This window comes from Rosa chinensis, chromosome 4 (genome assembly GCF_002994745.2).
Source record: "Rosa chinensis cultivar Old Blush chromosome 4, RchiOBHm-V2, whole genome shotgun sequence".
Lineage (NCBI taxonomy): Eukaryota > Viridiplantae > Streptophyta > Magnoliopsida > Rosales > Rosaceae > Rosa > Rosa chinensis.
The window spans coordinates 65,423,512-65,449,921 of NC_037091.1; the positions used below are offsets into that span (position 1 = coordinate 65,423,512).

At 39.9% G+C, this 26,410-nt stretch overlaps 3 protein-coding genes across 3 annotated transcripts; all 3 read right to left on the reverse strand.

Moving 5' to 3' along the window:
- Positions 1–1,685: 1,685 nt before the first annotated feature.
- Positions 1,686–3,336, reverse strand: LOC112198791 (metalloendoproteinase 2-MMP). Its single transcript, XM_024339897.2, has one exon. It carries the CDS (start codon positions 3,031–3,033, stop codon positions 1,918–1,920), a length of 1,116 nt encoding a protein of 371 aa, XP_024195665.1. The 5' UTR covers positions 3,034–3,336; the 3' UTR covers positions 1,686–1,917.
- A 5,825-nt stretch (positions 3,337–9,161) lies between these two features.
- On the reverse strand, positions 9,162–12,515 carry LOC112197621. Its single transcript, XM_024338362.2, has 7 exons — positions 12,055–12,515; positions 11,454–11,594; positions 10,999–11,364; positions 10,279–10,521; positions 9,992–10,084; positions 9,635–9,835; positions 9,162–9,530 (listed from the first exon to the last, which is right to left on the reverse strand). Exons 1-7 carry the CDS (start codon positions 12,355–12,357, stop codon positions 9,318–9,320), a joined length of 1,560 nt encoding a protein of 519 aa, XP_024194130.1. The 5' UTR covers positions 12,358–12,515; the 3' UTR covers positions 9,162–9,317.
- Positions 12,516–12,665: 150 nt separating this feature from the next.
- Positions 12,666–15,940, reverse strand: LOC112197622 (zinc finger MYND domain-containing protein 15). The gene is made up of 11 exons (XM_024338363.2): positions 15,628–15,940; positions 15,033–15,146; positions 14,798–14,916; positions 14,642–14,688; positions 14,474–14,574; positions 14,128–14,215; positions 13,906–14,014; positions 13,570–13,732; positions 13,346–13,417; positions 13,090–13,203; positions 12,666–13,009 (listed from the first exon to the last, which is right to left on the reverse strand). The coding sequence occupies exons 1-11, from the start codon at positions 15,727–15,729 to the stop codon at positions 12,902–12,904; spliced, it is 1,137 nt and encodes a 378-aa protein (XP_024194131.1). The 5' UTR covers positions 15,730–15,940; the 3' UTR covers positions 12,666–12,901.
- Between the last annotated feature and the right edge of the window lie 10,470 nt (positions 15,941–26,410).

The window sequence follows — 26,410 nt, forward strand, 5'->3', positions numbered from 1 at the left end:
ACAAGCTCATATTCTGAAAAAGAAACTACACAACCACCACACAACCCCCAAAGAGGTCTCTAAACTGATTGAACCTCCATTTATCATTCATCTTTCTCAAAATAAATGCAAACCCAAGTACCAAAACCAATAACACTACCAAAAAAACTATTATCTCTTTATTACCAACGGCACTTGATTCTGGAGAAGAATGAGAAAGAAATGGGTCATAGGGCTCTAGAAATGGATCAACATGATAGATCGGCAGAGAATGAGAAAGAAAGAAGAAGGGGGTAGAGAGAGAACAACAGATTGGGATTGGGTAGAAGACAAAAGTTACAAGTGATGGAAACAATTTTAGATGTATTGTAGACCATTAGATCTGATATTGCCATGTGTCTCAATCTCTTGAAAAGCTCAGGCAGCTCAGGTAAATAAAATGCTCAGGAGAGGATCCTCTCCCATTAGTCTTATATATAAGTTGTGAATTTGATATCGCTTAGAACACGCCAGAGAGAGAGAGAGAGCGAGGGCGAGACTGTGCTCTTTCCTGGTCAAACGTTGTCGGTTCCCTCACTGTAGTGCTCCGATCCGGGAGAGGAGGGTCTTGTGTGTGTGACCGCTGTTTTTGGTTTCAACCGATGCTCCTCTCCTTGGGATGTGATAATGCGGGAAGATGGTGGTGCTAGACTGATTGGGACTGCTGATCAAGCGATGGGGTCGAATGGTTTCAGATCCGGTGACGGCATAGGGGAAGGGGGCTATTTTGGGGGTTGTTAATCCCGATCTGATATCCAGTTGTTTGGATCGGTAGTTTGGGTGGCTATTGAGTAGATCAGAGATCGTTTTCGTTTTGGACCTCGATTTGCATCGGTGTCTTGTCCCATTGGTGTTTGTGTCATGCGAAGAGGCTGCGGGTCTGCTGTGGTCCATTGACGGCTATGTCGGTTCTTGATCAGGGACCGAGAGGTTAGCGGCAAAGGCTGGAGAAAAGTGGTGGTAGATCATAGATCCGAACTGCAGCAAAGGTTGAAGCGAGTATGGGTCGACGTTTGGGTTAGGTTTGAGCTGATTTTGGATCTGCACCCTTCTCTGGTTTTGCTTTCTGAAATTGGCTTGGCTCTGATCTACCTTGGATCTGGACCTGGCGGGTGTTTTTTTTTTTTTTTCCCAGTTTTAGTTTAGTTTAGTTTTCTGTTTGCTGCTTGTGGTTAACCCTTTTTGGGTCTTGTTGTGCTTCAAATGTTTTTACACATCATCGCCTATTATGATGTCGATTCAAAACAAAATCTATCACATGTATTCACTAGCCGACGAGGCGGAGATGACTGGTGCACATTCTTCTTTATTGGGTTTGAGCCACTAATCAGTTGGTATGCTGGCGTTAGTTCGAAGTCTGTTGTGGCCCATTGCTGGATTATGGTTATCTGTAGCGTCATTGGTGTTTTGGAGAGTTTAACTCCGTTTTTTGTTTTTATAGTGTAGAAGGAATGCTCAGATCAGATGATCTGACCAAGTTAGAATTAGCCTTTTGGTTTTTGTACTACATTGCATCCCTGCTTGTAACTTTCCTTCTACTAGAATGAAGTATTGATGATGATATTGATCCAAAAAAAAAAAATTTGATATCGCTTTGTTTGTCCATTTGAAAATGTGCATATGAAAAGCCTCGGACAATTCACGACCATTTCTCATAATCTCCGGACTTCATTTGCATCGTACTGTGTATTTTTTGTAGATGACAAAACATTCTTTGCAGGCTAGAGCCAAAGTTACCAGAAATAACAGCCTCCAAATTATAAAGAAACCAGATATTTCTGAAAGTGTATATATATACAGAAATGTATACTCCCTAAATTCCAAAATAGTAACAAAAATCAATGATCAATCTCTCTCCAATGAACCCCATAATCCAAAAGGACCAAAACAATAAAAGAATTAAAACGACAGCAACACTAATCCAACGGCCACAACCACTCCGGCGGCCCACCGCGAAGCCGTGTGGTCCCTAGCTGCCGACGTCTCCCTGGCCTCAGTGGACGGCGTAGACGACGTAGTCGAACCGTCGTAACTAGGGTTGGCGCCATACAGTTTCTGAATCCCCTGAACGTCGTCGTTTGCGAGGTCAACTTTCTTCGTCTTCGACGTGATGGTTGGGTACATGATCGACTCCTCAACCGAAGAGTGCCCCAACCCTAACAAGTGACCTATCTCGTGAACCGCCACCGACTCCAGGTCGATGGCTGACGTCACCGTGGACGTGGTGATGTCACCTCCGATGACCCAGTTCTCGTCGCCGTCCAGGTGGAACATCCCGCTCGGGGGAGAGAACGCGTGCGCCAGAGTCCCCAGAACGCCATCGAAGGCCTCACCGTCGCCGTGGTCTCCGACGTAGAAGCCGATCTTGATGTCTGCCGAGTAGAACGACGTCGTCTCGGTGAAGGTCATCGGAATGACAGTCGACCACTTCTGGAAGGCGCTAACGAAGACGGCCTTGGCCTCGTCTGAAAGCTCGTTGTCCGGCAAGAACGCGAAGGTCAGATCGCGGCGGCCCTCCGGCCATACAGGAGTTCCGGGAAAGAAAGAGTAGTGACCGACCGTGTGGAGCTTGGAGCTGTTAAATGACATCGGCTTGCCGGAGTTCATGGTGGTCGTGCCGTTGACTATGTCAGGGTTGCCGCAGCGGGGACGCACGAGGTGGTTGATAGTCTGTTCGTCTAGTTCGCCAGTGACGTTGAGGTTGAAGTTCTTCTGGTAGGTCTTGAGAGCCGACTCGAGCTCATCGTCGAAGTCGTCTGTGAAGTTGGTAGGGAGGTTGGGAATGTAGCCGAAGTAGTTGAAATACTTCTTGAGCTTGGCCAAGCCGTCGACCTTCTCGCCGGGGCGGCAGTTCCCAAACTTCTGGAAGGCGTCCCAGGCGCTAGAAGCGGCTGGGACGGTGACGTTCGGGAGGAGCCACGGTGGTATGTTGGTTATGTTGGGGAAGAAGCGAGCGGAGGTGTGTGATAGTGTGAGGCAAATGGCGATGGAGAAGAGGTGAAAGGAAAACTTCATGATTGAATTTTGGCGGGTTCTATTTTTGGGTATGAGATTTACAAAGTGAGATTTTAAGGTGGTGTTGGGATTCCCGAAAGATGAGAGGAAGAGGTGTTAGGAAGGTGTTGAAGATGGGAAATAATCCCTGAATCCAGGTAGGAAAGGTGGGAGCCGGCATGGGGTTTGATTTAGTCACCATGGAAGTCTATGTCAAAGGCATTATTGAATTGAAAATGCGTGTTGAACTTTAGGCTTTTACATTGGATGGAAGTTTCTTTCTACTTTTCTACTCTTTCCAGATTATAGTAATAGAGTTCTTTTAGAGCCACGCACAGCATCTGTATTCGAAACGAAAAAATCTCTAGACTAGAGTTACGATTAATACACTAAGTTATATGGTATTAGACAGTCGAACAAATCTGTTAGTCTGACTGTTTCACCGAAAACTTTTTAGTTGATGATGTATACATGATTTTGCATAGATGTTTTTGTCAAATAAAGAACATGCTTAAGAAATGGGAGATGTTTTGACATTGGTAACTTTAGTTTTAAGTGACAAAAATGGGATCAAGTGCGGTCAAAGTTGGGGGTTGAACTGAGGACTCTTTGCGCGTGTGAAAATATGAAATAGCCAATGGACGTAGTCCACCTGGAACAAACAGAAATCTTATCTATTTGGCGGCCGCCACTTATTTTTCTTTCTCAACTAACCAAATTATAACGACGAACAGAACTGGTTGGTCTAGATCGACAAAAGAGTGTACGATTTTCAATCTCACTTCTGCTGTATTTTAACAACCAAGATTAAAGACAAACAATAATACACGACATGTGCGATAACTGATAGGACAATGTGAACCTTTATTATAGTGTTGGAGAGATGCTACTTGTTTAAGGTTAATGCGTTGGCATTTGGCACGGAATAAGAGCTACCAACTATAATGGAGTTTTCGAACCCGTCGGATTTGGACGATATAAGAGAACTCGAACGTACAGAATATTTACCGGCAAAATAATGAAAATCATTATCATATTTAGAAAAGAATTTAAGAATTGAGTGATTGCAACGAATAACTGTGTCAAAGCATCATAGATGAGCTATAACAAAAAAAAAAAATGTAAGACAAGTGCATCAGGCCGTTAACTCATACACCTTTGTACTTTCTCATTAAACTTTTGGAAGAAAGTTTAAAAAGCATTAGCTAACTGCACAGAAAGGTCAAAATTCAACTTTGAATATACAAAATACGTGCATCTTACATAATTGGTATCAATACACATCATATATTACGTTAATAGTTATGAAGTACGCCTATATGTTCTTGTTGGCTAAGAAAAATAGAACCTTCCACAAGCCACAAGTCCACAATTGTCAGCTGCAACAAGTTTTTCAAAAGCTCAGTTAATCATTTCTTAATTAACTGCGTCGAAAGAAGGTTCGTTTGGTTCGAATTTGACCGTCTTTGTCTTCCGTCAGAAGGTTATTTTAGAATATAGTGTCTGATATTCTACAAACGTGTTTGGTTTTACAAATAGAAAATACAATACAAGGAATATCAGAACCACGCTTTCATCGGCTATATCACATTATATATAGACTCAGTTTCTGATCTCTAACATCAAAAGCTTTTCTCACCTGCAAACACATTAATTCATCGATCTCCAAGAAAAATCGATCTAGTTCATCTTCATCTTCTTTTCGTTTCGTTTGATTGATCAATGGCAGCAAGTAATTCATACGAAATGACCTCGTGGGCAGATCAATGGGACAGCAGCCCTGACCCGTATCCCGCTAACTATGATCAGTCCAACACGAGTACAAAGGCCAAGTATACCAAAAAGGTAGAGGAAGGGTTTGGGAAGACGAAATCAGTGGCGTCGAGTGGGATGAAGAAGGTGAAGACAGGAGCTCATGTTGGTTTTCACTGGATCAAGGAGAAGTACCACAAGACTACCGGAAAGCAGTAACAGCTGCCAGCTTTATTTTTTTCCTGTTTGAACGTACGTGTATTACGACCATTCTTTCATTTTGATTTATGACCACCTTTTGTTGTATATTGTATACGGATTTGATCGATCAAAGTTCGTTGTTTAAATTCCTTGTTTTCCAAGAGGAGTTCTGTGCATTGTTCATGCTTTAGTGGAAATTATTTTGCTATGAAAATATTGAATTTTCTTATTTTGAATTGCAAATTGCAACGACTTGGGCAAGGTTATACCTTAAATCCTTTTGATTTGTAGGTCTTCTCTAACTCCACCATGCTCGTCTCGCATTTTTTGAATACGAAATGTTAAATTTTTAAAGACTAAAAAATATAAATTTAAGATGAGGCGATGAGCGATTGTCTTCACTGACACCCTAAATGAGCCATATCTATATGGAAAAGAATTTTATTCATTAATGAAGTTATCAGACTATTGTTTTCAAAAGTTGTGAATTAATTTATGGATTACCGTGATGTTTTTGTAAGTTATTGCTTGGAAAATGGAACGTTCTGCGGTTCTACCAGGGTGATAAGTTAACAAGGCTGTGTTACCACAATCTCCGACTAAACTAAACACGTTTTAGATGGTTTGGACCCATATTATATATAGTTTGGAATCTGGACACCAAAAGGCATTACAAATTCTTCTCCAAGCCTCAATCTCTCTCCCAATCTTCTTCATTTCCTTTTGCGTGCTAAAGAAGTAAGGAGTAAAGAGTACGGACTCCTGTCAATGGAAGCGATTTTGAAGAGCAATCCAGACCCGGTTCGTGCTTCTGAGGCCAAGAACAGCTCTGATGGAGATGGTGGTGCAAAGGCCAAGTGTATCAAAAAAGTGGGAGAATGTTTTGGCAGACTTAAAGAAAAAACCATCAAATGGCGTGAACAGGGTCAAGATAGGAGCTCATTTGGGTCTTCCCTGGATCAAAGACAAGTACTATAATAAGACTACCAAAAGCAATAGCCCTTATAGAACATTTACCGAAAAAAACTAAAAACGGAAAACAGAAAACTCGCATTCATTGTATTACAACCTTTTCTTTTGAGAAAAATTCAGTCTCCGTCCTTAAACTATGCTGCCAAGGCCAATTTGATACCCGAACTCTCAAAAGTATCAATGTGATACCCAAAGACATACTTTGACATCAACGAGATGCTTCCGTCCAAAATTTGTGACAGTTCCGTTAAAAAAGTGACGTGGCAAGTACATGAAGACCAAAAACAAGGAAAAAGACCAATGTACCCTTTTCTTTTGTTATTCATTTTTTCTTTTCTTTTTCTTTTTCTTTTTCCTTCTTCTTCTTCTTCTTCTTCTCTAATGATATGGGAACCTTCCCAAAAAACTTGACATCATCATCATCATCGACTCATGCTTAAGCCTACTTTACTACTACCCCAGCTCCTCTTATGCCCATGAAAGGTGGTCTTGCGGACCTAAAGGGGCTGCCTAGATTCGAAAACACCCTAAAATCTAGAGGCGAAGTTGGGCTTCTAACTGAATCAAAATTTGTTAAACCTATAGGAGATCAACCCCACAAACAGACCAGGGACAATGAAAAAAAAAATTGCTTTTTAGATTCGGTCCAAGAACATCAGACCGGAAATGTGACTCAGACTGAGCATTAGAAATTGGCATATGCCCCATTTGGTGTTGATCTTGATCCTTTTGAGTTGACCTGGTCCTCTTCCTCAGCATTATCTCAAAATCCCCAATTAAGCACCAAAAAGCCCTCTTTTTATGTATCAAAACCAACAAAGTTCAAATCAATACAAGAACTAATCAACAATCAATAGCTTATAGTCATCTAGAACATCACAATCCATGAGCTACATTGTACAAAACAAATACAACAAACACGATTAAACCTCTCACATACATAACCCTTTTTTCTTTATAGCCTCAACCAAATTCCAAAAATCCTTCACAAAACTAATATAATATAACTTGAAGCTCAATCTCTCACCTTCACATGAGAAAACCCAATCCGGAAACCTTCTTTCAATCTTTGAGCAAATGTCCTCTTCCCCAATTTCCTCATCCTCTCCAGCCATAACTTGTCGCTCACTACCGACGTCATCATCATCATGGCCACGACGGTCATCGAAATTGAGAGGGCTCAGGAAAGGTAGATCGAGAAGGCGAACGAGAGGGGTCTGACGACAGCGGGTGTGGGCTCGGATCAGGTCTGCAATGGGCAAAGCGATTGGGGAGTCGAATGAAGTGTTGGGCCCAATGAGCTCGGAGTTTTGTGGTGGTTCGGCGTCGGAGTTGAGGTGGGGAGGTTGTTGTCGGAGTTGGCGTCGGAGAGGTCGATGAATTCCCAGAGAGAGTCTTGATCGGAGTCTTCGAATTGCAAGAATTCGAAATCTTTGAAGCTATTGACAAAAATTGCCATGATTGATTTTGGTTTCCGATTTGAGAATGAAATTTTGGGGCTTATTTAGTTTAATTTTGAGAGAGAGAGAGAGAGAGAGAGAGAGAGAGTTGAAATTTTGGGGTTCTTGTTTTTCTATTTTTGTTCTTCGGTTTAAGTTGAAGATGAAAAGCATACATTTTTTTTAATATATATATATATACACACACACACACACAGTCCGGCTACGGTGCAGATGTCCGTACGGTGCAGACGGTACGAATTTCCCGTTTTCCCCCACTTTCCGATTACATTTTCACATCTTAACCGTTCAGTTTTTAGGTCCTAATGTATAGATCATCTCTACAAAATTTCAGCTAATTTGGTGATCGTTAAGGCATCCAAAAATGCAATTTACCATTATAAATACGAACGGTTCTGGTTTGACAGATTCGGTCCGTTCGTGTAAAATGCAGTTTTGGATGCCTTAACGATCACCAAATTGGCTGAAATTTTTCAGAGGTGATCTATACGTTAGGACTTAAAAACTGAACGGTTAAGATGTAAAAATGTGGCCGGAAAGTGGTCGAAAACAGGAAATCGGTACCGAAATTTCGGTATGGACTTCCTCACCTGAGAAAAATCCTATATATATATAGGATTTTATCCAAAGCGAGGCCTCACTTTGAAATTTTAGAGCGAGGTTAAGGCTTATGGTCACTTTTTGTTCTTATATCCACATCTCGACCGTTCAGTTTTTAGGTACTGATGTATAGATCATCTATGCAAAATTTCAGCCAAATTGATGATTTTTAAGGTATCTAACTCCCTTAAACCATTGGACAAACTGAACCTATCCAACATGAACCGTACTAGCTTTAAGGCAACTATCAATGCCTTAACGACCATTAATTTGGTTGAAATTTTGCAGAGATGATCTATACATATATTAGTAGCTAAAAACTGAACAGTCGAGATGTGGAAATACGACCGAAAAGTGACCCTAAACTCTAACCTCGCTCTTCTGTATATATATATACAGATCATATCCAGAACAGAGCTCTGCTTTGAAATTAACGTGTGAAGTTCGAGTTTTTGGTCACTTTTCGGTCACATATCCACATCTCGACCGTTCAGTTTTTAAGTACTAGTGTATAGATCATGTCTGCAAATTTTCAGCCAAAATGATGATCGTTAAGGTATCTAACTCGCTTAAACCAATGGACAGACTGAATCTGTCAACCTGAACCATACTAGCTTTAAGGCAGTTATCAATGCCTTAACGATCACATCATTTTGGCTGAAAATTTGCATAGATGATCTATACATTAGTATCTAAAAACTGAATGGTCGAGATGTGGATATGCGACCGAAAAGTAACCCAAAACTCGAACTTCACATGTTAATTTTCAAAGCGGAGCTCCGCTCTAGATAGGATCTATATATATATATATATATATATATATATATATAACAAAATTGGTGTAAAAGTACGACTTTGCCCTTAAAAATCTGTCACATGTATGACACGTGATCATTTTTAACGGAACCGTCACAAATTTTGGACGGAAGCATCACGTTGATGTCAAAATATATCTTTGAGAATTCAGGTATTAAATTAACCTTGGCAGCATAGTGTGGGGACGCTGACTGAATTTTTCTCTTTTCTTTTCTTGTTTTCAATTGTAGTACACACCTTTCTTTATATTTGATTCACTAAAGCCGGAAGATTTCTTTGTTATCCATGTAATTCTTCAAAAACAAAGATTCAAGAAGGACAAAAGAAGCTTAAGTTTGTAAAATGGAATTAAAATTTAAACAATTATCACAACTGTATTATGGGAGTAGTAAAGTTACAGACGACAACTATGTACATAAAATTATTCAGCTAATGTGATTCGAATAAAGAGCCCAGTGCTTACACTTGTGTATTATGATTCTTTCAATATACACTTGCAACTCCTTAGCATCGACTAGGTCTGCTATAAGTAGGAGGTAGGGAGGGGCAGTGCTCATTCATGTTTGCATATGGCTCTATGGTGTTATATTCAGGCAGTTCCATCCGATATTCACCAAGGATCTGGCAGAATGGGAGCTTTTCATCCCCTACGTTACACCAACTTGGCAAACGGGTCTGGTTATCCTCAAAAATCTTTAGCATGTACGCATCACGAATCTGTGAGAGAGAGAATGATAAGTTATGTCAAATGGAGTCAAAAGTGATAGACAAAAGAGATTATAAAAGTTAAAAGAATACTACGATAGTGCTAAATGACTTACAGTGAATTCAGTAACTTGAATAGAGTTAGAAATAGGACCAAAAATCCCAGCTTCTTTATACATTGCAAGAATGAAAGCAACACAGGTTGTAGATTTGCCATCACTGTACACCCACTCATCTTGTTCTGGAATAGTAAGCAAGTGATCAACAGATATCTCGCGATTTTCAACCTCAGCTAGAATCTCATACAGGTCCAATCCCTAAAAGAACACAGAGGTTAAATTAGACATCTGATTCAAGGTGAAGCAGTATACTTGAATTTTACTTGAAAATGTTGAGTGCACTAGAATTCTAAAGCAGACCCATGGCAATTCATTCTTGAAAATACTGAGCAACCACAAGGGAAGCACAATTACCTCAGTACCTAGCCGCTTGTTTAGAGCCTCATTCCACATGTTTGCAGCATAGGCAGGCTGCAACCTGGTCCACATAGACATGACAGAAACAACCTGAAAGCAGAAGCTGCCAGTTAGGACAGAAAGCACAATCAACTAAAACCAACTGAACCCTCATCAACTACTGTGTTGCTGTTCTGTTCATTTAGCAAGTAATATTATCGATACCCTCATCCCTTCATGTAAACAAGTTCTACAAAGCTTATTGTACTATATACTTGACACATGTTAAACCAGTAAATTAGTACCAAGTGAGTATCAAGAGGTGGGGGATAGTTTTCAGCCATGGTGTCAATCCAGCTAAATATCATGTTGTGATAACCATATGGCTTCCCTGACATGCTCCAAGCATATTCCCATGCTGCAGTAGAGTTAAATTTTGCACGCAACTCTGGATGCAAAGGAAGTAAGGCTATCTGTGGATTAGAACCATCCTTGAGTGCTAATTCCCACCATTCCTCCCATGGAACCACTGCGATAATTTCTTCACCCTGCAATGGTAATGCAGGAATGTCAAGATTCTATTCCAAATAGAGCTCACACGATGTTAGTGTTTTACTTCATTAAAGCATATACCAAGGTGCAACTGTTTCACAAAGCTGAAATTGCATGGAACTAGGGTAATCTTAAAAGTTGAAAAAGGGAATAAAAGACAATAAAGAAACAGACATAGTAATTACAATACACAACAGTCTTGAAGTAAACATCGTGCAAAATTATCAATGGTGGTAGCTCTATATAACATACAGAAGAACTTGGGAAATACTATTCCATAATCTTTAAACCTTATAAGCCATAATATGTCCTTAATCTGGTTCCATACCATAATAGCATACAAAAATAAGGACGGTGCTGGTGGTATAACATATGGAATAACTTATAACTTACTATGCTTCATATTTTAGCCTTCTTTTTTGCTGTATTATATTTCAACCTTTATTAGCTGCAAAATGTCCTTAATTTGATACCTTTTCGTTCTCGTGCCCTGATTCACCAACCCATAGTTTGCCCATCTCATCCTTCAAACACACTGCTGTATGACCAGCAAATGCTCCAGTCACCCATTTTTCCAATGTCTCAAATCCACCCCATCGACCCCGGATCTTTGAAAGTGCTAGAAAATCACCAGAATGAACATCGTCAGGATTTATAGTTGCACGCCAAGGCTGAGAACGTTTTTCAAAGGTTGCCCCCATGTGCTTTTCCAAGAAAGCTAAGTTTGCATTTTGACCCCAAACAGTGTTAGAAAACAGAGGCAACACATCAATCAAGGAGAGCATTGTCCCCAGCATCCCCGATGGCATGAGAAACACAGACACCCCATGCTGCTTTACCTGCTCGACAGTCAGTCACATCATCAACTCCAAGCATATAAACTTGTCTAGCTTAATATTCAAACATATTGCTAATTAATTGAACATACATATTCCAACTCTGCAGGCTCTTCCCAGGAGTCGAACTTCAACGTATGCTCCCGAGCAGAGAAGTAGTAATCCCATGTAATCCGATACGGTGTTGCAAAAACATACAGATCCATACACGCCCAGCTGTGTGCCTCAGAAGTCTGTAGAACAATAAAACTAATTAAATCCTCTCAAAACCATACACAGTGCACCAAGAAAATTCAAAACTAGTTCTACGCTTATTGTATCTCAACCAATCACCATAAACTAGCTCCCAAAACTAATAACATCTCAGTTGTTTTTCGTAAATTCAGTTCCACATCCAAAATCCTAGTCTAAATAATCGCAACGAAGCTGATACTAAAGCTGATCATCCAATACAATTTACTCTATTGAATACATAAACACTCAAAAAGCAAAGAAATTTCTGAATTTACAAACAAATTGTTAAAAATTTGACCCTGCCAAAACTAAACCCACCCATCTCAGTTGATTTTTGTAATTTCACTACCATATCAAAATCCTAGTATAACTAATCCAATTACTGAATTTGAATACATAAACAGTAAAAAAGCAAAGAAATTTCTGAATTTACAGACCAAAAGGTTAAAAATTTCGAACCTTGAGATAGAGAACGCCGCCACCCAAATCAGATTTATTCCTATCGCTTTTGATGAACTCGAGCCGGGCTTCGTTGCCGGAAAAGCAAGCTCCTTCCCATTGAATCGAGTTGTTGTAAGGGGTCACCGACCCGATAAACGACGGCAACAAATCCACGGCACTGTGGAAATTGTTGAGCACCGGCCACGATATCTGACGTGGCAGCACCGGAAGGACGTCCTTGATTCTAAGGGGTACCTTGAGAGCGTCCCCAAACCGTAGAGAGCAGAGCAGAAGCAATGGTATCCACGGGGTGCGAGACATTGAGGTTTTCTGGACAATTACTAATCAGAAATTGATTGAGAACCCCTAACCCTAACCCTAACCCTAGGATTTGGGGGAAGACGAATTGGGGAAGTTGCTAAAATTGGAGGGGGTTGATGAATGTGGTGATGATCATCCTAGGTTCATGTTAACGAAATTCTGGGATACTTTCTTTCTTTTTCTTGTTGGTCTTTCATTGACTTTGCCTACGTTGGGGGAGTCGCACGTGCCACGTGGACACGAATGTTGATGTCCGCCGGGCTAGTCGTAAACGACACCGTTTGCTTAACGTTCAGCGAAACAAAGCATGGTAGGTACTTGGCATTTTATTACATCAGCAACTCGGTTCCAATTGCAAACCTCAGAAGGAGCTAAATAGTATATACATCAGGGACTGAATAAGCAGTCTATGTCGATCAATAGTGAGTCTGTGTCTCAGTGGATGCCGCAACTATTTCAATTCTGTAATGTTTTGAGCAAGAAATGCAGCGACGCATTTGAAAAAAAAAAAAAACAAATGATCTTCCAAAAGATATGTGTAGTTTTAGGCAGACCACTTTGACATTCCGTAGAGGAAGCAATTCGAGTAGCAAGGGATGACGAGAGCACTGTTTTCTACCACCATCGGTTGCCTGAATGGATTTAATTGAATCTGCATGATAGAGAGCATGAATTAACAAGTCGTGGTTCAATGGGGTGCTATAAAAGATCTTAAGTAATGTAAACACACACCGGAATGTTTAGAGGACAGCCAGTGACACTGCTAATGCAACGAGCTCCAAGATGACAAGCTTCTTCACAGTAATCGGAAAAAACTGATGGTATATTCATATCCTTTATCAGCTCCTGAAACACTCATATAAGCAACCAAGGAAATTGAGACCAATCGAAATTTCAGCTCTGTATACAAGGTTGACTTAGTTCACTTGGACATATAGACACACACGTGAGAGAGAGACAGAGAGAGATTCAACATAAACAAACATACAATTGTTGGTAACCAGCTTGAATAAGCAGCAATGCCGGCATTTGGAGCAATTACTATATGAGGAGATGAATCCTGCCCGCATAAGATTAACCATGAGAAACGGCAAAACGGAAACCAATAAGGTTAATGCACCTTAGATCACAAGTGATGGATAGAATATAATGGAGAAAACATATGATCCTTTTGCATGAATGTGTTGTAGAAAGAGACAGATAGTACACGACCTTAGCTATATCTGTGTAACGTTCATGATAAAGTCCCCTCCTAAGTTGCAATGTAACAGCTGAAGTTTCATTAGTATGTACATCACTCTCAATTGAGGATTTACAAACGCAATCTCTATCGAGGCAATGAGCATAATTGCACAGCTCAATCCTCTCACCATCCCTATATGCTCAAGAAAACACCAGGAATTAAAAACATACTTGGATATAATCTAGTCTTCTCCACAGGAGACAGACAACACAGCAAACGGCCCTTGTTTTACCTTGATTAGGGAAAGTTCAATGCAAAATAAATCAAGGAGTCATATGCAAAACCATTCAAAGCGTACAACCTACCTATGTTGTGGAATTGAAGGTCCAATAAGATCTATATGCACATCCATGTTAGGGAAAAGCGCATGCAGCTCCGAGAAGACAGAAAGCTGAAGAAGCTCTTTCTCAGGGCCTGCGAGAATTCAGTTCATATAACTGTAAATTTTTTAGGGAATATGATTATGATAATAGACCATTAATATCAAACCAGCTAACATGCTCCTACTGTTAAAGGCAACACAGTACCAAGATAGTGTATGTGCAATTTGCCATTGATTCCAGGTCTCCAGCTTCCTGAACCAGCTACTTGAGTGGCATAGTAAATTGTAAGAGGCTGAAATAAGAAGGCAGATGATTATTGTTGTGATACATATCAGCATGTCAACAAAAAAAAAATAACAGTTATACAACATTTGAATCAAGTCATGGATTTGGAAGGGAGAGAGACTTAAATGAGATTCCCATTGTGGAATTTATACAACATTTCTTTTCTTAGATGCATACTGCTAAATATCTGTACAGGCTACATGCATACATGTAAAGCTTGAATTTCAGATTTTGTTTAATTGACAGGCTGACACAGATATCATACCCAGTGAAGAAGCAAAGCAATGGGTGAATACAGTGGGATGGATCTCCACTCATAATACTCCTTCCAACTGGTTAAATGCTTTGAAAGCATGAATATAGGTTCTGCATATATATGTTTTCACATCAGCTTTTTAATCCATCACAAAGAGCCAGAAGCAAAAGATGATACCATTACATGGGCAGAGGGTGTTTGAGAGATCCCAAGTGTTATTTAACCTGCCAATGGAAGAGCATATATCGCCAAAATTAGAACATGGAAAACCAACTAATATGAGAAATTTAGATGTATCAGGCAGATAAATGAATTATGAATACAAAAAGAAACCTTGAATGATCAAAGGACATAACTGGTTCCCCGCAACAACATTCATACAACCACATTCCCGTTTGATGGACCCCTCTTTTTCTCAAGAATGAACACCTTGTCTCCTGCTTTTCACAAACCTAACATGATCATCCCAAAAGAAACATCAGTTTTACTAGTAACAATGACACAGTAAAAGAAGCTAAAAGAAAAGAACCATTCAATGTCCTCTATTACTGAGACAATTTTTTATTACCTGAACTGTAGCTTCTTCAGAAAAAGTGAAAGGAAACTCGTTCAAGATATCTATCTGCTCCATCTGTTCTTCTAACCTTTCACACTCTTCTTTATGATCACGCCAATGCAAAATCTAAACGATACAGTCAGAAACTAATTTAAGTTCAAGAGAAAAACATCTCAACTATAATTGGATAAAAATGTCTTCTTGTAAACAATATTAGAATAGCACTGGGGTTGAGCAAGATTAGGAGACTCAAGACTTATGGCACTCGAGAGCAACCCAACATCTAATAGTACAAAGCTCTAATTGCAGTAGCAATATGACGTGTGTACTAATACTAAAACCCTCATAAACCCATTATCAGAAATTTCCTTCTTTTCTCTGATATCAAGCCAATCAACACTAGAAAGTAGAAAGTAACACCTTTCTCCCTCCTACTATTTCACACACCATTTCTGATCAAAATAAGAATAACCCAGTTGCTATATTCAATGAAAGATAAAACCTTTGCTGAAATCAGAGACAGAGAAAATTTCAAGCATATGGGTTCTGCATTAAAACTGAGTTACTGATTGAAACAAGAAATAGCCATAGAAATTATAAGCTGCACCTGATGAGATAAAGAGCAATAAGCAACGGCTTCACAACGACCGCACCGCCGTGTTGGTGGGCCAGTGCACCGAGTCCCGAGTCCTTTCCCGGCACACCTCATCGTTCTCAGTTTGCTTTCTTCTTCACTCACCCCCGTTTGAACTTGGACGCGTTTATACAGAGGAGCAATGATGGGCCTAACCAAGTCTCTACCCTAATATGGCCCGCCTATGGATGAGGTTGAAGCCCATTCAACTGACTATGAATCTGGGTCCATATTCAACTTTTCCCGTTACCTCCATTTCCACTTTCATCAACAAAGCTTTTCTTCTTTACAGGAGGAGGAGACAAAATAGGGTATATGCATGAACATTTTGATAACAGATTCTTAGTGAACAAAAAGTTCCACCCTGCAAAGTGAAGTTCTTTTGTGTATAAGCTACGCACTGCTTCGAGTCTTTACACGAATAGTATCGGTGATTTGGTGGTGAATTTCACGTCTTATATTTTATAGGGTCATTGACCTAAAACTAGGCCTGGGATCAGTTTGGCTGGGCTCGGGAAAGGGCTCTTACCGAAACCGATACCGAGTTTATAGTCGGCTCGGTTCGGTTCGGGAGACCGGAATCTCATCTTCAATACCGACCAGTCCCGAATCCGATCAATTCGGTATCAATCGGTACCAATCGGTCTGAACAGTTCTGAATATCAAAATTTCCAGAAACCTGAAAGAATGCAGCATGATCAATAACTAAGATCATCTTATCATTATCAATTTCTCTTTTTTCAACTAGTTTAACTACTTAGCATTATAATTTTCAACAAGCAAGCAAACAAATGCATATTAGCATGCTAACCCACGCACTCTTTAATATTAGTACCTTAACAGCAGCTCTACCTACATATGATTGCATATTTGCAGGGTCTGCTATAAACTACACAAACACCAACTGATCCTTAGCTTGATTAAAATCTCTTTGCATATAAAGAACTAAAATTTCACTACATAAACCTCACAGATCCAACCACTAATCAACCCCAAATTCAAATCAAGCTACACCATCAGTCAATCATGCTGCTACAAAGTACAAAGCATGAATGAAAACAGAAAAATCTGAGAAAGTGAGAGACTTACTTGCAGTTAGGCCTCATCATATGGCCCTTGGGCCCTAAGCCCGGCCGGCCCGTAGGGCCGAAGCCAGGCCCGGCCCTTCCATTAGGGCGGGCCGGCCCGACCCTTTTTTATTTAGGGTAGGGTATGGGTCACACAAATAAAGCCCGGCCCTACCCTACGGCCCGGCCCGATTGAGCCCGTAAGGGCTAGGCTCGGCCCGGCCCTTAAAGCCCGGCCCTAAAATTTATATTTTATTTTTGTTATTTTCTATTACATGTGTTATATGTATAAAAGTAATAAAACTATGGAAGTGTAGAAAATTATTTCAATCTACCATATTAGGAAATGAGTCTTTTAAATTGAGCCATATTTTGAGAAGAAAAAAATAATTTTTTTTAAATAATTAACCGTTAATTCGGCAAAAACGCCGCCGTTTTAATATAATCTTAATATCTTATGGGTATTTTAATATTTACCAATAATTACTGTTAACTAATTAACTGTAATAATTACAAAGCTATTATTTCAAATTGGACAATATATTCATGTAATACCAATTTTGAAATAAATCAAGTAATCAACATAACTAAAAATAATCAATTGGTCGAGTTGAAACCTTTTTACCAATGTAATGTTAACTTCTTAATGAGCAAAATGGGGGACGAAATGGAATTTTTTAAAATGAACCGCTGGATGTTGTTTGCATATGAATATATGTTAGTGGTAGAAATTTCAACAATTTCCGCATTCGGTTGGACCTCGATCTACCCGGTCAACTCAATACCCTAAATAGAACATAAAACAAATATGTTCTTAACCAGTCCTTGGCAATTCACTTTTTTCGATCTTTCAGCTCCCACACTCTCATGGGTAGGGGGTCTATTTATGGATGTCAAAATTCCGCAACGTTTGTCCGCGCATGGTGCCGCTCCCCTTAGGGAAGTTTGCTTGTGCAAAGCGTTGACCGCTCCATTAGGTGCCTTATTCATGGCGGATCGGCCTAATTTCTTTACACAATACCTATCACTATTGTATAAACATATAAGAATTTTCAGATTGATCGATTTTCATTTCAAAATTTTTGGATCGCACATAATCCTTATATGTCTTGTAATGTAGTATAACTAGTTTATTAGGCTTGTTACCCTCCATGAGCAAAATGAGGGACGAAATGGAATTTTTTAAAATGAACCGCTGGATGTTGTTTTCATATGAATATATGTTAGTGGTAGAAATTTCAACAATTTCCGCATTCGGTTGGACCTCGATCTACCCGGTCAACTCAATACCCTAAATAGAACATAAAACAAATATGCTCTTAACCGGTCCTTGGCAATTCACTTTTTTCGATCTTTCAGCTCCCACACTCTCATGGGTAGGGGGTCTACTTATGGATGTCAAAATTCCGCAACGTTTGTCCGCGCATGGTGCCGCTCCCCTTAGGGAAGTTTGCTTGTGCAAAGCGTTGACCGCTCCGTTAGGTGCCTTATTCACAGCGGATCGGCCTAATTTCTTTACACAATACCTATCACTATTGTATAAACATATAAGAATTTTCCGATTGATCAATTTTCATTTCAAAATTTTTGGATCGCACATAATCCTTATATGTCTTGTAATGTAGTATAACTAGTTTATTAGGCTTGTTACCCTCCATGAGCAAAATGGGGGACGAAATGGAATTTTTTAAAATGAACCTCTGGATGTTGTTTTCATATGAATATATGTTAGTGGTAGAAATTTCAACAATTTCCGCATTCGGTTGGATCTCGATCTACCCGGTCAACTCAATACCCTTAATAGAACATAAAACAAATATGCTCTTAACCGGTCCTTGGCAATTCAATTTTTTCGATCTTTCAGCTCCCACACTCTCATGGGTAGGGGGTCTATTTATGGATGTCAAAATTTTGCAACGTTTGTCCGCGCATGGTGCCGCTCCCCTTAGGGAAGTTTGCTTGTGCAAAGCGTTGATCGCTACGTTGGACGCCTTATTCACGGCGGATCGGCCTAATTTCTTTACACAATACCTATCAATGTTGTATAAACATATGAGAATTTTCAGATTGGTCGATTTTCATTTCAAAATTTTTGGATCTCACATAATCCTTATATGTCTTGTAATGTAGTATAACTAGTTTATTAGGCTTGTTACCCTCCATGAGCAAAATGAGGGACGAAATGGAATTTTTTAAAATGAACCGCTGGATGTTGTTTTCATATGAATATATATTAGTGGTAGAAATTTCATCAATTTCCGCCTTCGGTTGGACCTCGATCTATCCGGTCAACTCAATACCCTAAATAGAACATAAAACAAATATGCTCTTAATCGGTCCTTGGCAATTCATTTTTTTCGATCTTTCAGCTCCCACACTCTCATGGGTAGGGGGTCTACTTACGAATGTCAAAATTCCGCAACGTTTGTCCGCGCATGGTGCCTCTCCCCTTAGGGAAGTTTGCTTGTGCAAAGCGTTGACCGCTACTTTGGACGCCTTATTCACGGCGGATCGGCCTAATTTCTTTACACAATACCTATCACTATTGTATAAACATATAAGAATTTTCAGATTGGTCGATTTTCATTTTAAAATTTTTGGATCGCACATAATCCTTATATGCCTTGTAATGTAGTATAACTAGTTTATTAGGCTTGTTACCCTCCATGAGCATTGTCAGATTGAACAATTTCCATTTTGAAATTTTTGGCCCGCCCGAATAAGCCATTTTTTTTTAAAAAAAATTACGTTTCTCTTTTTTCTATAATATGCAATTTATCTCTTTCTTTGTAATTGATTTCATAAGTTTTGTTTTCTTTAATTTCTATTTTCTTTGTTAGACAACAATTAATATTGGGAGATTTATATAGATAGTTAATTGAATATAACCACCTTAAGTAATATTAATAAATGTTATAAGTTACAAGTATTATATTAATATAAAATATGTTCAATAAAAAACAATGAGTCTTATATCACCAATATATACCATTAAGCCATATTTTGAGAAGAAAAAAATAATGTTTTTTTTTTTGTTAAACAAAATAAGGCCCTTTTTGGCCCATTTCAGCCCTATTTGGCCCTATTTGAGGGCCTGCCCGACCCGGCCCTTTCGGCCCTAACGGATCGGGCTTTTCGGGCAGGTAAGGGTTAGCATATTTAAGCCCTGGCCCGACCCTACCCGGCCCTAAATTTTGTTGACTTTGACTAGGCCCGGCCCGGCCCGACCCTAAGCCCTAAAATTTAGGGTAGGGCCGGCCCTAGCCCGGCCCATGATGACCCCTACTTGCAGTTTTCCCATTGATTCGGAGTGGGAGGCTTGAAGAATCTAGTTGGAGTCAAATCGAGGCTCTTAACTTCTTCACTCTTGAACTCTGATTTGGTCTATGTGAGAGGACTGAGAGGAGTGACTGAGTGAGAGCGTTCGATTCTTCGATGGAGGGGAGAGAGGAGTGTAAGCCTTCGATTCTTCGATGGAGGGCAGAGAGGAGTGATAGCCTTCGAATCTTCGATGGAGGGCAGAGAGGAGTGATAGCGTTCGTTCGATTCTTCAATGGAGAGCAGAGAAGAGTGTGAGAGCCTTTGATTCTTCGATGGAGGAGAGCAGAGAGGAGTGAGAGCCTTCGAATCTTCGATCAGTCGATGGAGGGCAGAGGCTCAGTTTAGGACTTTAGGGTTTGTGTGAGTTGAGAACGGCAGAACGCGAAGCAATTGGGAGTTTAGGGCTGACATTTACGACAAGTCGTGCTTTCTATGTAAAAGATTAGAAAATCGGGTCGGGTCGGCCAATACTGTATGTATTTGACCCATACCGATGCCTACCCGTTTGCATACTTTACGGTACAGTTCGGTTAGGGAATGTGTGGAAATGACTTTGCAGACCGACCTGATCAGTATCGGCTCGGATCTGACAGTTTCGGTCTCGGTTTGTAGGTTTGCAATTCCCAGGCCTACCTAAAACACCAAAATTATCTCACTTACCCCATTAACAAATTTTTATTCTCACCAACTTAATTTAACGTAAAATGACCATTTTGCCCTCAATCTAATTAAATAACTATTATCATGTCCTTCTCTCTCATCCCTTCAATTCTCTCTCTGAGTCCGACTGCGTTGTGGTAGGGTCGAATCGAAACCGGGTTGGGTTCCTGGCCCAGCTTCTGTTCCACAATTTGATGGAGGTCCGAGTCAACTCGGTCGCATTGATCAGAACCTCCTGGTCAGGTCGCGAATGACGAAACTCCGAGTGCAGATAAGCAACATGGATGAAATCCACCAAGGCATGATCGAAATTCTTCGAAACCCAATCGCTCACTCGTGGGCTCTGAAAATAGGAATCAAAGCCTTATTTGCCTTGTGCTTGGTGAAGCAAACACACGACAAAGCCGTATCGACTGAAGCGCCGGAGACACTGATCTGCACCAAGATCTCCCTCGAGCTCGCCTCCCAACACCGAGTCACTCTTGGACGACGCTGGAGCTCTAATACCATTTGCTCTCCTCAAGGTCAAGACCGACCAGCTCCGCCAATCCTCCTCCAACAGCAACGCCTACTACACCATTGTCTCTCCGGCGAAGCTGTCATTTTGTCCTCGAGGTCAAGATCGGCCCAGCTCTCCTCCACCCACGACGTCGTAATTGACTTGAATGTATTGAATTCAATTGTGTTTTTGAATTAGAAGTATGCGAAATCATGTGACATATGGATGGCAAAAATCCCCAGCGGGGCGAAGCTCCATTGAATACCCGGCCCTAATGGGGGGAGAATTCTGGGACAAATGGGGATGGGAATCCCCAATCCCCACTATCTAAGATTGGGGATGGAGCGGGGATGGTATTGTGATCCTCATCCCCAAACCGGCCCCAATATATTATATTTTAATTTATTTTTTATAATATAAATAATAAATATATACATTTACTACTTTACTTTAACGGTGTTTTGACTTTTGTACTCACTAAATTATGATTTATGAATTTAATCATGTTTTAAATTTATTTGTTGTAGATTTTGATTTTAAAAAAGACAATATGAGAAAAAAATATTTTATTTATTAAATTCTTATTGGGGATTTGGGGTGGGTTTGGAAGCTTAGTCCCCAGTGGGGATGAGGACGGGGAATCCCCAATATATTTTTATTGGGGATTGGGGCGGGGATGGGGGTAGAGAATGACCCCGGGGATGGAGATGGTATTGTGATCTCCATCCCTAACCTGCCCCATTGTCATCCCTAATGTGACAGATAGATGGATCATATGGGACTTGGTCTATGAGGCGTCCATCTCTTTACGTCTCACAGTCCAGGTCTGCAACCAGCGAAGGGAGAAATGGTAGAAGACTTGGGTGCCCAGAGCATTTTCTGGGTGCCTAAATCATTTTTTTTTTGGGTAAAATCGGAGCATAAGGAAAAGGAAAGAAAAGAGAAAAAAAAAGTTTTATTGAAGATAATAAAGGTCTATTGGGGGACAATAGACGTCTATTGAGGGGCAATAAAAATTTAAATTGATATAATCTCCTTTTTTTTCCTTAATCAAAGTTTTATTTGTCTAATTTTTAGGGAGATTAGTTCTCATTCCGGCAACCGAAATGCCTATTAGGGGGGGAAATAAACCTCTCCGGCCCCATATGAGATCTCCAATACACTCTTTAAGGACTTTCGGCGAGGTTTCATAAACCTCTATTGCCCTCCAATAAAAGTCTATTGGGGGACAAAAGAGGTTTTTTTTTTTTTTTTTTTTTTGGAAAGGGGGAGCGCAATACATATCTATTTAGGGACGATAAACTTTTCTGACGATCTCTTTAGGGGCCTCCGACAAGTTTTTTAGAGAAGTCCGGTGGGTGACAGCCGGTTACTAGACTATGACAAAGTCTTTTATGGTTTCTCTCTCTTTCATTTTCTCTCTCCAACAAAATGGTGAGGGTAAAATATTCTTTAAAAAATAAAAATTAAACTTAATTGAGTATTAGAGAATACCATTTTAGAGTCTTTATAGGTAAGAGAGAATTAAAAAAATTTAATAGGGTAAGTGGAAAAGAATCTCTATAATTGGGTTAAATGGACAAAACCCTATTTTATAATCATCATAGATAAGTATTTATCTATACTAAGTTTGTACATAAAATTCTAACGAAATACTTAATTATTCGCCATTGTATTAGCTGTTTATAGCTTAATATTATAGTGCTCAATAGTTCATTACCTTCTTCCTTAAACGCCATTTGAGTGAAGGGATTCTTCGTCCTGATCTTGATAGATGTATAAATATTCCTATATAATATCCATGACTTGAAATTTCTCCCACAGTCCCACTCCTATCTTCCAACCTAAGGTTCTTCTTGTATGTTTGAAAAGATGAAAGGGTTCTCATTACCTGTTTGGTAAAGAGAGTCAAATGGTCCAAATGAATTTTATTGCTAGTACAATAAACAACAAGAAAAAAGATGCCCCAAATCACACTCTATTACGAAAAAGTAAGATGCCATATCTTCCAAGAAAGAGAAGGATCATCCACGCGGTGATACCTTTTTTTTTTTAACCTTCAAAGTCATATCGTAAAGAACATAGTTCTTAACTGTCAAATCACACCCATGCCCATGAATAGCTCCAATACAAAGTAGTATTTTAGAAATGTATACATTTTTATTTTTTCTGATGAAAAATCTAATTTTATAGTATTTTTTTCTTTTACTTAAATTAAACGAATGTACTCTAAATTTAATTTTATATTACATGCAATGGTGAGAACATAACTCTTTCTTTTTTGTGAATTAAAAATCACATGATTGTTAATAGAGAGTGAACTTTCTCAGAATTAATCTTAGATTTGAACTAACTGTCTCTCTTTATTTGATAAAGGCTTGGGTCCATGCTCAAACTTGGATTTACATTATTTGAATGATCATATGAGCTTCTTTTTTTGCAATACATATCTATTTGCAATATAGTCTGTTACAAAATTCACTTCAACTCCATAGATGCTTGAAAGAGATGATGTTGAATTGTGAAGCAAGAAAAGTAATAATTACCACATGAATTGAGCTCAATATATTTGTCGTGATCTAATTTCAGATCATACCTTACTGTCAAAAAAAGAATAAAAATGAGTGAACAAGCATTACCATTACCCATGAGACTAAATATACCATATTTTTTACAAATCTACCATACAAGACTAATCGACAATATCATAATATTACTCGGAATTCATGTGAAAAAGACCCGATGAGTGGTATCTGGTAAGGCCGTAAGAGGATCGGAGGCAACCCCACATTATCGATGGTCTTTTGATAATCATGCAAAGGTGTCGGAGCAATATAAATTAGTGGGCCCTAATTGATGCCCGAAATTGAGATTCTGTTTGACTGAGGTGAAATCCCATCCCTCATATTTTAAATTGGATCTCATTGCAAAAATTAAAAAGAGTTGGTTTTTAGGTATGCTTTTCATGATTACAAAGTCAACTAATTCTTAATACACCTCTAGAATTCGATGCGAATACTTATAACCCTTTTTTTGTATATGTGAGTATGACTAGTTGCTTAGTTTAAGTCTTTTAGAGACTTCAGACCTTAATTAATTAAGTCATAATGTGTAAATGCATGTATCTCTTCTAAGTGAGCATTTGTAAGTCAAATAGTTCATGAAATTGTATACGAGAAATGCTCTTACCTAAACCACTTCTAACTCAAGGTGAGCCAAGTTCGTGCTTCAGCTTGCAATTTAGTTAATATGAGCGGAATTTCACCTCTGTACAACTTAGATGAGTTGAATTGAGATTGAGTTAGATAAAGCATATGAGCTAAACTTGATAAACTTAATAAATGTCTCATGTTGACTCAATTATACTCCGAATGTTTTTTTTTTTTTGAAAAGGATTTGATTATATTAGATATCAAAGCCATGAAATGAACAGGCCAGAGTCTAACAGAACTTACATAAGAAGAGCCGGAACAAACCGGATGTCCTATCTAAGTCACACCTAAACTCATTAAAGTCTAAATGGTCGCTCGCTGAAACAGCAAGCCAAATTAAGCAAGGATTATCTCACTTCCTAAGGCAAAATCATTCATCTAGTCTAATCTGCCAGCACTCAATTGTGGTACACATATCAACTAGAAACATCTTAAAAAGTCTATAGAAATCATTCCCACTCAAGAAGGCTTGAAGTTCAGAATGTCTTGAGATTTTGATACCTTAAGCAAGCACCTGCTCTTTCCCCTTAGGGTTAGAGCTAGTACTTGCCTCAGCCTCATCAGCAGCCAATAACCTCGGCATCAGGTTGGTCTTCTTGCTCTTTAGCTTGGCAGATTCTCCATCTTTCTTTGCATTCTTCCCTTTTCCTGCTGTCCTATATGGTAGTTTATTTACACTGCCAATTGGGCGTCCCCTCTTTCTAGGTGGGTCATTGGCATTTGAAGGTCCCTCTAGCAATCCCATAGTCACTGCATCCAAATTCTTCTTTCCAATAGCTAGACTCAAACGGAGTTTTTTGGGAGAGATTGTTACCTCATCATCTTCTCTAATCCTACGCATACCGGTAATTGGATGTTCATCGCCTTTTGGTTCGAGCAGTTCCCGAAGTTGTACCTGTCTCTTCTGACGTCGCATGTTCATCACCGATGGAGGGAGAAGAGCTTCTGGTATACTCCGTGGCACCTGAGCCTTGAAGATTAGGGTTTGGTTATTCATCACCACCCTGTTAACATTAGGGTTTGGTACTGTGTGTTCTCGCATGACAGTCAAGGCTGTGGGTGGTGCTACTGCCCCTACCGGTGTATCATTATCTTCAACTAGCTCCGGTCCGGAACAGGGGAGGCCAACATGAGTAACTAGTCCACATGTGCCGCAGCGACCGAAGATCTTGTCATACCTGAACTGCACTACGAACTGGACTTCGTCTTCGACCCAGAAACGACGGCGGAATAACAGAGGTTTCACGTAATCGATCTCAACTCGGATGCGCATAGTCCGATTCCTGAACGCCGGACGATCGATTTCCTTGAAGTCGCCGAGCGTGCTTCCAATGAGGCGCATGATGCGCTCCGATCGGAATGCAGGTGGTATTCCTTGCAGCGTTAGCCAGTATGATGACTTCTTGAGGGGCACCTCCACCGCCGGACTGACACCGTCGTACGATGCAAGGGCTATCGGAGCTCGGTTATAGCCCCATGGTCCTCCTTTCCAAACACGGTCAACATCGTTTGGGTCTGTGAATGAGAACAAAACTTTGTCATCTTCTCCAACTTCCTCCACCCTGAGATTGCCATCAATCCTCCATGCAACCCGAAACATTCCCAGGAACGATCTGCGCGAGTATTCCCTCGCTGTCAGTAATTTGCCAATCATGAAAGCCTCGGGTTGTCTCAAACCCTTGGACGGGCGCAGATCCACCGGGTTCTTCCCATCAGCAAGGGCTAGGGAGGAGGCCAGGCGGGCTGCCATTGCGTCGATCGTTGCCATTGACTTGACAAAGAGAGACAAAACTACGCAGTCGGCAAAGAAACCCTAACCCTAGGTTAGAGAGCGGCTGCGGCTTGAGTTATTTGCTTATTCAATATCTGTATCACAATATTATACTCCGAATGTTGAGACTACATTATCTTGTATATACGCATATATTAGCATTTAAGATGACATTTTTTTTTTTGTGTGAAATTAGATATATACACGCATTTAGAACAAAGAAATT

Coding starts and splice junctions, on each gene's coding strand:
- LOC112197621 (XM_024338362.2), bottom strand. CDS start 12,357: ATGTCTCGCACCCCGTGGATACCATTGCTTCTGCTCTGCTCTCTACGG. Junction 10,522..10,998: donor CAGGGCACGAGAACGAAAAG/GTATCAAATTAA, acceptor TTACCATTGCAG/GGTGAAGAAATTATCGCAGT. Junction 9,836..9,991: donor ACAAGCGGCTAGGTACTGAG/GTAATTGTGCTT, acceptor GTGTTCTTTTAG/GGATTGGACCTGTATGAGAT.
- LOC112198791 (XM_024339897.2), bottom strand. CDS start 3,033: ATGAAGTTTTCCTTTCACCTCTTCTCCATCGCCATTTGCCTCACACTA.
- LOC112197622 (XM_024338363.2), bottom strand. CDS start 15,729: ATGAGGTGTGCCGGGAAAGGACTCGGGACTCGGTGCACTGGCCCACCA. Junction 14,917..15,032: donor CTGAAGAAGCTACAGTTCAG/GTAATAAAAAAT, acceptor TGATCATGTTAG/GTTTGTGAAAAGCAGGAGAC. Junction 14,216..14,473: donor TTGCTTTGCTTCTTCACTGG/GTATGATATCTG, acceptor TTCTTATTTCAG/CCTCTTACAATTTACTATGC.